Raw genomic sequence first — 14086 nt, forward strand, 5'->3', positions numbered from 1 at the left:
TGGAAAAAAAAAAAAAAAGCCACCCCCATGAGGGGAGTAGCTCCCAGCACTGGTGCACTGTCTACATTGCCACTTTACAGCACTGAAACTTGCAGTGCTCAGTGGGGTGTTTTTTCACACCACTGAGCGAGAAAGTTGCAGCGCTGTAAAGTGGCAGTGTAGACAAGGCCAAAGTACACGCCGCCAGCGCTGACTCCAAGTACTGAGTAGCTTGCAGCGCTGCGAGGGAGCGTGCAGCGCTGCAGGTGCTGATTACACTGGCACTTTACAGCGCTGCACTCACTGCGCTCGGGGGCGGGGGGTGTTTTTTCACACCACTGAGCACAGCAAGTGCAGCGCTGTGAATTGCCAGTGTAGCCAAGTAACCTGCATCTGTCCCGTCCACCAGCCAAGCTGAATAAAGGAGCAGTAGGCTCCTGCAATCTCCTCAGGCATCAGGTCCTTATTGGAGAGTTAGAGAGCCCCTTTGCACATTAGCACAGCTTGAGAAGCGGGAAGAGACAGACACACCTGTCCTCGGAAAATACAGCTGAAAACACAGATATCGTTGCCCCTAGACTACCCTGCTCCACACGCTTTGCACCCTCTACCCAGCCCACCAGGTATAACACTGAATCTGTGCACAGAGAACAGTGCAGACAGCATGAGTGCTTGCCATGCATCCAACTCGTGCACCCCACCTCCTGGGAGTCAGCCCTGAGACGGGAATAAGGGAAGACAACTGTACCGAGGCCCCAGTTCACCCCCCATCCCCGCCTCCACGTTTGCAATGTGTGTAAATAAAATGAAGTGGGAGAGGATGGGGGCCCAGGTTCCTCTCCAGCGGGTGCTTTCCCCCCGCACATGATCCCTGCACAGTCACTGACGCCCTTGGGGAACTCAGGGCCCGCAGGGATCCCTCCACCTGCCCCAGCGCAAGAGGACGCCGCAGGCCATTCCCCACTTCCGCATGAGCCCAGCCAGGGAGGGGAGCCCCCAGCAAGGCAGCTCTCCGCGCTCGCTCCCCGGGGAAACACTTACAGCTGCGCCGAGCCCCACGGGAAGCAGCGCTACCAGCCCGGCCGCTCGGAGCAGAAGGCGAAGCATGGCCGGCCGGAGCTGCAGGAGACACCGCCCGCTGTGGCCGCAGCACCCGCCCGAGCCGCGTCTCATGACTCTACGGAGTCAGCTGATGGTCTTACAGCTTCCCCGCCCAGCTCCCCGCCGCGCACACAGCGCAGGACTTGAACGCCCCGGCCCGCACGCACAGCACGGGGCGGGCCCATCAACCTCCCAGGTTTTTCCAATAGGGCCGCCCTCGCCCTCGCCCTAGGCCCAGGGGGAACTGCAGCTACTTATCGCAGGGAGATGAAAGCGGGAGTAGCACACAGAACCACGTTTCAAACAAAGGCCTCGCCTCCTGTCCCATAACAGGTATTGCTAAAGCCCTCCCTTTCCAGCCAAGAAAGAAAGCAAAAGTAAACAGAAATAAAGAAAAGACTAATTAATTTTAAACACTGACAGTAAAGGGTACAACGTCTGGTAAACCCAGATCGTCTCCAGCAAAACAGAGCAACTAAGCGACAATTCCAAGCTCTGGAATGTTTCTAGCCAGTTTCCCATCCAAATACTAACTAGGCCTGATACTACTTTGCTTCCGAGCATCAAATGCACCACACCGCACCTAAGCCTCCTCCCTATCCCCACACAATACACCATTGCCCCCGCCTTCCACCCCAAACACTCTCTCCTGAGACGAGACACTCACAAATCCGCCAAACCCACCCACCACACAAAACCCCGCGCACAGCCACCCCCAGGCGCGGCGCAACCACGGCCGGCTTTAGGCCAATACCTGCGATTCCCCGGAATCGGGCCCCGTGGGTAAGAGGGCCCCGCGCCCGTGCCTAAGAGGGCCCCGTGCCTTAGGCTCTCACCCGGTGGCGGTCCGCTCCGAAGGCATTTCAGGGGCGGCGGAGGAGGGGGAGGGTTTCCGCTCCGGGGTCTTCGGTGGCGGGAGTAGGGGGCGCTCCGGGGTCTTCGGCAGCATTTCGGCGGCGGGGGGTTCTTCTGTGCCGCGGAAGACATGGAGCGGACCACCCTCACCCCGCCGCCGAAGTGCCGCCGCAGACCGGGACCGCAGAATCGGGCCCCACAGGTGCAAAAGCCGGCCCTGGGCGCAACGCACCGCCCACGACGCAGCTGCCCCCCGCACACCCGCTGCACCCGCCACACTCACCCACCACACAAAACCCCGCACACCGCCACACCCAGGTGCGGCTGCCCCCCCGCACACCCGCTGCCGGTCTGCTTTGCTCACACCTCCTGCTGCTCGCCACACCTCACGCCTCCCTGGGGACGCCCTCCCGCACTTGGCCTGCCTTTTGCTCGCTCCGGGAAACCCGGGACGCGCGGCCCGGAGGCCTCGCCCGCGCCCTGCCTCGTCTCCCGCTTCGCAAGGCCCCGGGGGACGCAGGATGGCCCACCGCCTCCGCCTCCTCCTCCTCCTCCTCCTCAGGGGGATCAGCCCAGAGGCGACCAACACCCATCTTCCCACTTACTGGCCCCGAGCCGAGGCAGGGACTGCTCCCGGCCCGCAGGCAGCCTTCCCGGGCCACCTTAGGGCAGCAGCTGCCTCTCTCTCCTCCCACGTTTAAAGGGCCAGCTGCCAAGGAGGCGTGCTGCCAAAGGGCTTCCCTAAAGCAGCCACCCCCAAAGGCCCGGGCTGCGCCTTGCGGCTTTCCTTTCTCCCAGCCTCCCGCTCCCAGCGGCGGAGCTGAAGCGGCCGGCAGGGAGCGCGAGCGCAGGCAGGCCTTGGGGCGCCTGCCGCCGCTGCGGCCAGCTGGCCTCCCACCCACACCTGCTGCCAACGGGGGGCAAGAGCACCGGCTGGTAAAAAAAAGAAACGCGCCACGGGGCCGGGTGCCCAAAGCCCTCGCCCTCGGCAGCGGTGGGCGAGGCGGCTAGGGCCTGGGAGACCTTAGCGGAAGCAAGCCAGGACTCGGCGGCAAAAGCGCGTGCCCGAGGGAGACCTGCAGGCGGGGAGCGGCAGGGAGCGTGGCGAGGGCAGGCAAAAAGCCTACAGCACCCAGTATTCCCAGGAGGTCTCCCATCCAAGTACTAACCAGGCCCGACCCTGCTTAGCTTCCGAGATCAGAGGAGATTGGGTGTGTTCAGGGTGGTATGGCCATAGACGCTGTTGCCTGCCGCTTTGCCTGCCTTTAAGCAAGCCCGCAGACGAGCCCGGCTTGCTCCGTTCTGCCGATTCCCTCCTCCCCCCCGGCGCACAGGGCCGGCTCTAGGTTTTTTGCCGCCCCAAGCAAAAACAAAAAACAAAAACCTCCGGGAGCGCAACTGCCGAAACAAAAAAAAAAAAGTGGTGTCCGGAATGCCACCCCTGAAATTGTGCCGCCCCAAGCACGTGCTTGGTTTGCTGGTGCCTAGAGCAGGCCCTGGCAAAGAGACTGAGAAGAAGAAACTAGGAAGAGGGACAGGAAGACTTGGCCAAGGAGCTGGGAATGGGGAGACGGACATTGGATGAGGATCCCAGGGAAGGAGACTACGGGCATGTCTACAGTACTAGGTTAGGTTAGTTTACAGCCACTGCAGTAACTACTGCAGTGGCTGATGTCCACACTACCCTCCTTCTGTTGGTGGTGTGAGTCCACACCAGGAGCACTTCCACCGACTGAAGAAGGGCAGTGTGTGGGGCTGAGAGCCAGGGCTTCTCAGCTCTGCACTGCTCCCTGCCAGGAGCCCAGATGCCCCCCTGGGCTCCCCGCTCCCAGCTGGGAGCAAGGGGGGGGCAGCCGCCTGGGCTTCTAAGCAACTTGAGCAGGGAGCATATAGGCAGCAGCCCAGCTGGAAGTGGGGAGCCAGGGGGCAGCTGGGCTCTAGCTGCCCAGCTTTCTTGTCAATTGGAGCCATGAAACTAACAAGATAGCCAACAGCTGATGTAAGTAACTCAGTGTCTACACAGACAAGCCCTGGCCCTAATTACACTGACATAAGTACTACGCCTCTCATGGAGGTGGAGTTATTATGTCAGCGTAGTACGGCACTTACACTGGCAGGACAAGGCTGTAGTGTGTACACTGACATAATTAGGCTGATGTCAGTTGTCTTACATTGACCTAACCGTGTAGCATAGACCAGGCCTACAATGTGGATAATACCACCCCCTCACATAGGTGGTGGAACTATGATTGCTGGGGTTGCTGCAGCACCCCCTGGCTCAAAGTGGTTTCCATCATATATAGTGTTTACAGTTTGGTTCAATGGCTCTCATCACCACCGCTCTACAAATTGTTCCAACGCCCCTGCCCCCTCATCTCACAGGGGTGTTGCAAAGATAGATTAATTAATGTCTGGAAAGCCTCAGTTACTATACTGATAAGCATTATAGAAAAGCCCATGAAGAAATTAATAATTCTGTTTTCAGAGCAAGGTTTAATAGGGTGCTATATATCTGGCACAGGGCCACACATGGACCGATGAGAATAAAACACAATTTTGAATAACTGCTCATTAAGTGAACACTCTCCATCACGTGCACTGAATAAAGCAGAGGTCCTGGGGTGAGGAACACATGATCATGTAATTAAAGACAGTACCATAGTGCATAAGCACAAAGGGCCCTAAATAAGGTTGCAGAGGCCTCCTTAGTTCCAGCATTTCCTAACTTCTGAGTGTTTGACTTTGTAACCTTAATAATGTTATTTTAATGTAGTTTTTGTGGATAATTTCAAATTGAGTATAGATATTCTGTGGGGTTTAGGACAATGTAGGAACAAGAAGCTGTAGAACTTTCATAAGGTGGTTGTTCATTATGAGCTACATTGACTCACAGAACAGATTGTGGGACTGCTGACTTGAGAAGCGCTCAAGCCACACAAGTGATGTGAGCCTTTGCATAAATACACTAGTTTAACCTAGCCAAAATTTGGCTAGCCTTTTTCACCTATAAACTATTACAGTTTAATGCCAACTGGAAATCCAGCTTTATAGCACAGCAGTATCCAAATATGACCAGTATTTCCCATTGGGGGCCAGCTACAAGGAAGTCAACCTACTAAGTGGGTTTAATTCGGATTAAAATGACAAATATCATGAATCCTTTTACAGGTTTTAAAACACCAAAGTTCATACTATATACATTAACTTTACATAAATGTGAAAATGAGTATTTTTCTTAGAATAATTTTCTCTTTTTTTTGCTCAGAATACAAGTTACTTTTCCAATTTCATATTCCTAATACGAAGTTCTTATACATTCCATACACAATATAGCATTAAAATGGACTGGGGAATGAAAAGTAGTATGAAAAGTAATGTTCCATTAATGATGAGGGTGAAAAAGAGTTAAGTGCTCAAACATCAGAAAAGGCCAAATATTAACATTGTGGAGTAAAAACACATCACTCTGCCATGCTGCAAATCTCCTGTATTTCAAAGCCTACAATAGTAGGACATTCCAATTTTTAAGTAGTTAAAGTAACCCAATTTTTTTTTAAACAGTTTCATATGCTTCTGCCCATCTGGGAGAATCAAGGAAGTACTGCAAGAAGGGATGTTCTTAATCCAATCAAATCATGTTACAAGTCTGAATCTCACTAGATCAACCAGATTTCCAAAGCATACAGGTCTTCTGCATTTTCTGTCCCTGATCCAGCAAAATACACACTTAGCGCCATTGGTTTCAACAGGACCATGCACATGTGTTGCTTGATCAGGGCCTATGTGAACCAGCGTTTTTGAGATTTTACCATTTTCTACCCTCATCCTTCCAAAGAAAGACAATTGCATACACTCCCATTACTTTTGTATGTTCAGGAGTTAAGCTCAGTGCAACTCTTCGCGTATCATGCTGAAATCTAAGCCCTTTCCTTTAAAAAAAAAAAAATTAGTTCAGTTCTACTTCCCCTCTTTTCACAAAATAATGGTCATTTTCATGCTGAATGAAAAGAGAAGGCTTATTTTGGTAGTAAGATGACCAGAAAGTCACACATTTTAAAAAATATATATTCTTAACATTTCTTAAATCTTTAGTTAGCTTCCTGTGTTGAAATAAAATACGTACCAAAATATGTACAAAACAAATAGTATCAGAAGATAAACCAAATAGTTTTCAAATTGCCTCAAAAGGACAAATTTAAAATTGCTCCAGGTCACACATGCACAGCAATAAGAAAAGAGAAAAATTAAATAATTCCATGCCTATAAGTATGTTAAAACTCTTCACTGCAAGGCATAAAGCGAAGGCTATGCCTACACTATAGAGCCTATGCTGGCATAGCTATGCTGGCAAAGCCACCTAGTGTAGACACAGTATACACCAACAGAAGTAGTTTATTCTACCAGTGTTGGAACACCACCTCCCCAAACGATGATAGTTATGCTGACAGAAGCATTCTTCTGTTGGCACAGCTGCATCTACACTGTGGGTTTTGTTAGCATATCTTTGTCAGTCAGGGTTGTAGTTTTTTCACACCCTTGACCAGATAGCTATACCAATTTAAGTTTTAAGCGTAGACCAAGCCTAAGTAATAGGGAAAAAAAAAGACTCTTCAGAATTCACAGAACCCAAGCAATGCTTACATCTGAGATTCTTGTCAACAACATATGGGCCATGTTCAACAAAAAGCCCAAACATTGATGTTCCTCCTGGTCCACCTTGGAGCCAAAGAAGGACCGGGGCATCCTCTGGCTGCACCTGTTTAAAGAAGAGACAAAAGAAATAGACGCCATTATACTATGGGCTGATCTACACTACCGCTTAAGTCAATGTAACTTAGTGCTCTCCCGTCAGCATAATTCATCTTCACCAGACACACCACATTGGTACAGCTGCACCTATGCAGTGTAGTAATGTAGACTTGTCCTATGTGAAAAGAAATACACATTATTTGTTAGCCTTTTAGAATCTTTAAGGGTCTGTCTATGCTGCAGCTGGGAAGATGTGATTCCCCACACATGTAGACAGACTCGCACTAGCTCAGCTCATGCTAGCGAACGGAGAATAGAGTAGTTTGATTGTAATAGCACTGGTGGCATCTTGGGCTAGCCACCCGAGCTCAAATCCAAGGTGTTGGGCAAGCATGACTCAGGTGGCTAGTGCAAACCACCATCAATGTCACAATGTCCACACTGCTATTTTTGGCAGGCTAGCTACAGCTAGGCTAGCACGAGTCTGTCTACCCGGGCTGGGAATCATACCTCCCAGTTGCAATATTGACATACCCTGAGTATCTTACAAATCTCTCTGTATGCATGATTTGTCTATGGGGGGTGCTTGCCTCAAAAATAGCTACTGCTAGGGAGAGCCAGACAGTCTCTCCCAACAGTCAATGGGCAAGCTTCAGGAATGGTGAAGAGGAAGAGGAAGAGGCAGGTTTCAAAGTCTCCCATTCCAGAAGTAAAGAATGATTGGGACTTATGTTGGGAGCAGATGGAAAAAACAGAGACTTGATAAGTAGCCAGGATATAGTGGGTTGCAGAAAAACAGAGTTGTGGGAGAGAGAATTGAGAGTAGTTATGATTATTTACGATTTGCACTGCAATCCTATCTAGTGGCTCTATTCATGAATCAGGGCCCCATTGTACAAACACAACAAAAAGTCAGTCCCTGCCTCAAAGGGCTTAAAATCCAAGTATAAGACAACAGATCAAGCCAAGAGGAGTAAAAGATAACAATAAGAAAAGAGTAGTCAGTGGTATGGCACAGAGCAGCAGGTGATGGGAACTGAAAAATGCTCATTGTTAGTTTCACTTAACTGTTCCTAGCTGATTTCATTTTATTCACACTAGCAGAATATTTACTGCAGGAAAATGTTTAAGCTTTTTTCAATAGAGTTTTAATTTTTTTTCTTTTATGCAAAATCTTTCAAAACAGAAGGCATCATAAGGTCCCACTCCCCCTTCTGTGTTTTTGAATGGTTTACAGCAGACCATCTCAATTTAATAGGAATAGGATTTCTGAAAAAGTTTTCTTGATTTCACCAGAACTCCAGCATTAAGAACAAATTTTTCAAAAGTGCCTAAATTCCATTTTCAAAAGTGACTTAAACCGAGGAGCCTAAGTCCTGTTGACTTCAAAAGTGCCTCTTTGGAAAATGGGACCTAGGGCAAAAAATATTCAAAGGTGCCTAAGTCTACCATTTCTTTATCAAGAAGGCCAGTAGAACCTAGAAACACACTATGAAATACCAAATACATTAATATCTTTTAATAAAGTGTCTTCTACCAACAGAAAAAACATCATTTAAGGGCAGCTACTGATGATATTAATAAGTGTATATTCAATTGGACTTCTGTGGTAGCTGTTCTCTGAATTCTTCTGGTGCCTCCTAGAGGCCATTTGTTTAATTTGCTGAAAGCAAAAAAAAAAGTTTAACTATAGATAGTTTTAAAAAAAACTACTGAGTACATTTTTCTTTCACTCTGCAGCACTAATTTGCTTCTTTTGTGCAACAGGTAAAAAGAACTGTTAACTGGTTTCTCCAGTCTTAAGTAGCAACCCTCTGTTAAAGGCTCCTTCTCGAGTCAGTTCTGTATAAATAATGTTATCCAAGTAGGAAGATCAGGAATATGGCAGGTTATTTAACAAGAGTATTGAATATAGAAACAGTGGGGCTGTCACAACAGCACCCAGGATTAGTGGATTTAAAGCCATTTTACAAGTTAATATTGTTAGAGCACATCCTTCTTATAAGTTGTCTATTGTTATTCACAGAGCAAAGTTCTCTACATTCCGAAGTTAACTCATACTAATAAAGGCTTAAAAACCATGATGCAATGGGACTTGTCGGCCTGATGGCCTCAATTTTATCTCCATTTAAGTTCACTGTTCTGAGATTTCATTATTTGTACTGTTTTCTGAATTCCCTCCTGACAGGGGCTTGCTAATGACCCACAAGCCATTTTTCTTGTATTATACAGAACTGTCTTTCTGTAAAATATTTTGAGTTCTCATTGATAATTCTTTTCAGAGCTTTTTAATGCCCCATTTTATAGACATCCAGGCCCAATCCTCAGCTGCTGTAAATTGTCTTCATGCCATTGCAGTCAATGGAGCATTTCAAAATTTACATCATCTGAGGATTTGGCCCCTGGTTTGTATAACTGGACAGTGCCTCTAAAATCAGAAAGTTAGTATGGGAAAAGCTGGTTTCCCTGAAGACTTGGGGCAAAATCTTAGCCCCACTAAAGACCATGTCAAAACTCCTATTAACTCCAACTGGGTCAGGATTTCACCCAGTGGGTGGGTGTTGATTGTGCAACAATATATGCTGGAACTTTCTTTCGCAGAGGTGCAGCCCATTCTATTCCAGAGTCTCTTTGCACCTTCCCCCACATCCTTTTGAAGAATCATATGTCAAAAAAAACAGAAAGCAAAATTTGCCAATTTAAGATTAACTGACTTGCATTTGACCAAATACCCCTCATGTTATCAGCTGCTGATCCAAGAATGAACTTTTTAGCTTTTTTGAGCCACATTCTGTGTTACCTCTTTAGGAAAGAGGTTTCTCTTGTTGGCGGTGAGAAGCCTTACAAGACTTGAATGACTGTTTAGTAATTTTGAGAGATAACATTCTTTCCACACTTCCAGGGCCGGCTGCCGCCCCAAGCAAAAAAAATAAAAAAAAAGCCGCGATCGGCAGCGGCAGTTCAGCGGCAGGTCCTTCGCTCCTAGAGGGAGTGAGGGACCTGCTGCCCCCGAATTGCCGCAGGTGCCCTCCCTCTCCCTTGGCCGCCCCAAGCACCTGCTTGTTAAGCTGGTGCCTGGAGCCGGCCCTGCACACTTCATATATTATTACTCCTTCACAGTGGAATATTAGGCATTTTAGAGGTGTTGGCATAACTGGCCCATTTAATTGCTTACTAAATACCCAAGAGGTGAATAAAACTGGCAGGTGTTTAAGTCTTAGTGAGGTCCAACAACAGAACAGGGACTATTGGTTGGCACAGAAAGAAATTAAATTAAGTAAAGGGTGGGGAAAGATAAGAGAAAGGGAAATGCCAAAGGAAGAATAGTTTGCTGAAGTTTTTGAATTTGGGGATGAAGAGAACAGGTTACACCCTGAAAAGCGAAGTTTATAAATATGTAAGGCAAAGCATTTAGATACCACTTTTCCTAACTTTAGTGAAGTCAACTATTCTATTAATTCTTCCCTCAGTTCCTTCACATCCTCTGTAGCAGAATGTTTTCCTTGTTTCAACAGGACAATCCTCTGATACCTCACCCTCTTAACAATGCTTTCTTGAGGACAGGAAAGATCTTAACACACACTACTTGGCACCCCTGTACCTAAGGAATATAGCTCTCTAAGTAAGTTTTATTTACATAAATTCTTGAGACAGAGACCAGATGTCTGATCAGCCACCTGAAAAAGTCAAAACAGCTAGATATTATTTTGTGAAGACCCAGCTATAGAACACAACAAGGGCAGCTAGAGCAAAACAGCCATAGTGCACAAGGCCAAACATAGTATGCAAGAGTCAGACTAGTCAGTTACATCAACGCATGGAGCCTAGTGATTAGACAAATAAATAGCTATCTAAAATGGAAGATTCTAAGTAGTTGTAGACACTAACTTCTTTTCAACAGTGACAAAAGTGTGGATAAGCAAACTTTCTGAAATCAGTCAAATCCCTACAACTACCACTAACTATCACGGTCCATGCTCTGAGATACTTAACTAATCTTGGGGCTATCACCTTGCCTTATGTCTCAAAGCCACTTCCCCCTTTAGATAGAGGCATAATTTAAAATGCCATTATACAAGCTGGTACAGCACATCAGTATCCTCTCAGAGAAAAAAAATATAGCGTGATAGACCTGGGCTAGTTGATTTTAGGGGGTTTGGGTTTTTTTTTTTTATTAATGAACTATATACACCTGTTGGAGATTGCACACACCATACATCCTCACAATGGATTTATGTTGCTAACAGTCTGGAAAATATCAGCTCTCTAAGGTTCAATACTATATTTCAATACAGCTTCCCCTACATTCTCTAGTAATTTCAGAATATTAAATGAATCCCCCTGCAATCTAATAGTTAGAGCAATACTGAACGCCAAGATTAGAAAGTTACACGGATTTTCACCATAAAAAAAAAAAAAGTCATCCAAGATTTATTTTTAAGAGAACAAAGTTACGATGACAAGCTTTCTATCCTATACATGATGAAATGGGGATAATTAGAGCTTGGGATAATTCTCAGCTAAAGAACAGATTGACAAAAGTCCAATCTATACAGGAGACATAATAAGGAAGAGGCAGAAGGTTACAAACAAGAAGGCTAGGGAGATCAAGGACAAGGACGAGAATAGCACAGTGTGGGTAAAGATACAAGAAATGTATTAGCAATAACGAAAATGATAACCATTTCATTCTCACTGTTGCCTGTTTCTATAAAAAGTTGCTTAGGAAAACCCCTCTAGAAGCAGCTTCCCTACATTACAGCAAGTTTACACAAGTTTAATACACACACACACACACACAAACTGATCTGAGATCAATTTTGGACTTCTCAAATCAGTCTACAGCCATTTCCAGACAACCTGCAGCCACCTAGAATGTTGTGGCTGGGGAAAAGAAGGAGGTAAAGTACAAGCAATCCTTTCAAGAGGAATTTATTGTGTTGTCTGGTTACCATTAAATAGATGTTCACCCTTATTAAATAGATGTTCATGTTTGGCTTGTGTTATGCCTAGCTTTCAAGGTAAAGTACTGCTATTCTGTAGTCAGCTTTCTGTTGTAAATACACTAAGCAATGCCATCAAGTGGCGGGGCGGGGTTAAATGGCACAGGAGTATTTCATCTCAATAGTACGTTTACCTCAGCAGGGAAGAACCAGAAGAAGAGATTGCTGTTGTGAGTCTTGTTCACTGTGAGATAGCCAGAGTAACTCTTCACATTTACTCCTTGGAGAGGCCCAACCAAACTTAACTGCCTTCCTAGAGAGAGACAAAAAAGATTGAAACAAACATTAATAAAGAGAGGGGTATTCAGGTTAACATGTCTGTCATTACAAGGTATAAACCCAGGGACATGCAGATTCCTTACTGACCAGAGAAGAAGAGAACAGGGAGGGAACAACCCACTACCCACTCCCCTCCCATAGCAAATACTACCCCTCAAGCAGCCATACTTCCTGGAGCCTACCCTTTCTCCATGGGATCTGGAATGGGAATTCATCACTCTGAAGACCTCAGTTGTGAATGAGAGGCAACATCCAAGAGCGCTTCTGGTTCTCAAAATTTTCATAGCCTGAATACAGAAATGCCTCCCTCTTCCTCAGCGTTAAGTATATTAGTGGGATTCTAAGATGCAAAGCTCCAAAACTGAAATTTCCCAAAGACTGGGATGGTTCAGATTCTGTGTGCCATGTCTAGAGATGGGCCTGAACTTAGAATTTACATATATCTCAATTCTACATTTACTACAAACACACATGTACAGCAGTCAGGGCTCTATCTGAAGGGGAAGAACACTGATCCCCTTACTAAAAAGCAACAAGTAAAACAGATACAAGAAAAGCAATGGAGGCTACGTCTTCACTACCCGCCGATCCGGCGGGTAGCAATCGGTTTATCGGGGATCGACTTACCGCGTCTCGTGAGGACGCGGTAAAATCGATCCCTGATGGCTCTACCGTCGACTCCGGAAATCCACCTCGACAAGAGGCGGTAGCGGAGTCGGCGGCAGCGGTCGGCTTTCCCCCGTCCTCACCGCCAGGTAAGCCGACCTAAAATACGCAACTTCAGCTACGGTATTCACGTAGCTGAAGTTGCGTATCTTAGGTTGGAACCCCGCTGTAGTGTAGACCTAGCCGGAGTTTCTCTCATCAATCAGGCCCTCTCTAGGATGCAACTTTTCTTGTATAAGAGGCAACATCTGAACATCAGCTTAGTCAGCTCCTACATCCATGTCATTTGCCACATTTGTACCAATTTAAGTGAACAATTTTAGAGGTGTTAAAATGAGATTGTGCTTTAACTAGTGAGATTTTACTCATCAAAATTCTTATTCTTCTATCTCTGTACTTCTCAAGGCACTTCCATAGCAGAGGGCTATAGTTAGGCCTCAAGTTTCTAATACCTCAATTCTTTTAAAAGACTATTTTACATTATGTTTAGTAGTATTTTATGTAGCATCACGGCTAACTAAATCTGCACTTGCCAAGTGAACAGTTCATTAAGCTGCACGATCTCCTTATTGTTCAATGTCTACACGGGGATAAAAGCCCCGCACCACAGCTGCAGCTAATCCAGGTCAGCTGACTTGGGCTCAGGCTGCCGGACTAAAATTTGCTGTGTAGAAATTCAGGCTCAGGCTGTATCCTGAACTCTGGGACCCTCCATCCTCACAGAGCTCAGGCGCCAGCCCAAGCCCAAACATCTACACAGCAATTTTTCATCCCCGGAGCCCAAGTCAGCTGACCTGGGCCAGCCACAGGTTTATTTGTCTTTGTGTAGACATACCCTATAGCTTCCAAGCTTCAGTAATCAACAGCTGTTCCCAGTCATTAGTGCAAGTTAGTACGGTTACAGAAAGTTTAGAAAGAGGTAAGTTTTCTAGGCAGGTAACTTGTAAACGTCTTCTTACCTTCCTCAATTCTCCCACTTTCAATATAAGGGGTAAGGAAGAGTGGCTGCCCTGGGTCTCCTCTTGATGGTGTGGAACACAGGATTCTTTTAAACATGTTGCGAAAGACACTCCATTGTTTATGAGCACAACCTAGCTTGAAGGTCAGACTCAGGCTCAGCAAAGTCAGCAGAACAGTCGCCTTCCACATTTTGTCATTTAATCCCCCTAGAAAAGAAAGCGTACCACAAGTCAGACACAAAAAGGAATTTGCTGCTGCAATCCCTTTGTTTTGCTTAATGGTTTGTCATGTCATATAGTTTTATCCCCATCTTAACACATGTATTAGGAATCCTCTAGGCACCCATTATCTAATATCTAATGCAGAACAAAGCACTTTCACTTCTGTAAGTTGTTCTCACTTCCACAGCAATAAAGCAGAAGTATGGAGAGTTGCTGCTGTCTTACAAGCACAAAGCAGACAACTTGTACTACTGAGGGGAAACCGGAAAGCTG

At 46.4% G+C, this 14086-nt stretch overlaps 1 protein-coding gene and 1 non-coding gene across 2 annotated transcripts; both read right to left on the reverse strand.

Moving 5' to 3' along the window:
- Window positions 1-3055: 3055 nt before the first annotated feature.
- LOC113409500 lies at window positions 3056-3174 on the reverse strand. The gene has a single exon (XR_003370548.1). It is a non-coding gene; the product is annotated as a 5S ribosomal RNA (ribosomal RNA).
- A 3402-nt stretch (window positions 3175-6576) lies between these two features.
- On the reverse strand, window positions 6577-13794 carry LOC113409485 (probable serine carboxypeptidase CPVL; the record flags this gene model as incomplete). The annotated part of the gene is made up of 3 exons (XM_026663457.2): window positions 13592-13794; window positions 11822-11940; window positions 6577-6691 (listed from the first exon to the last, which is right to left on the reverse strand). Coding segments are annotated over exons 1-3 (424 nt in total), but the record flags the coding sequence as incomplete, so codon positions are not given.
- Window positions 13795-14086: the final 292 nt, after the last annotated feature.

The sequence above is a fragment of the Terrapene carolina genome, unplaced genomic scaffold (assembly GCF_002925995.2).
Source record: "Terrapene carolina triunguis isolate 2854851 unplaced genomic scaffold, T_m_triunguis-2.0 Scaffold33715, whole genome shotgun sequence".
In the NCBI taxonomy this organism is placed as follows: Eukaryota; Metazoa; Chordata; order Testudines; family Emydidae; genus Terrapene; species Terrapene triunguis.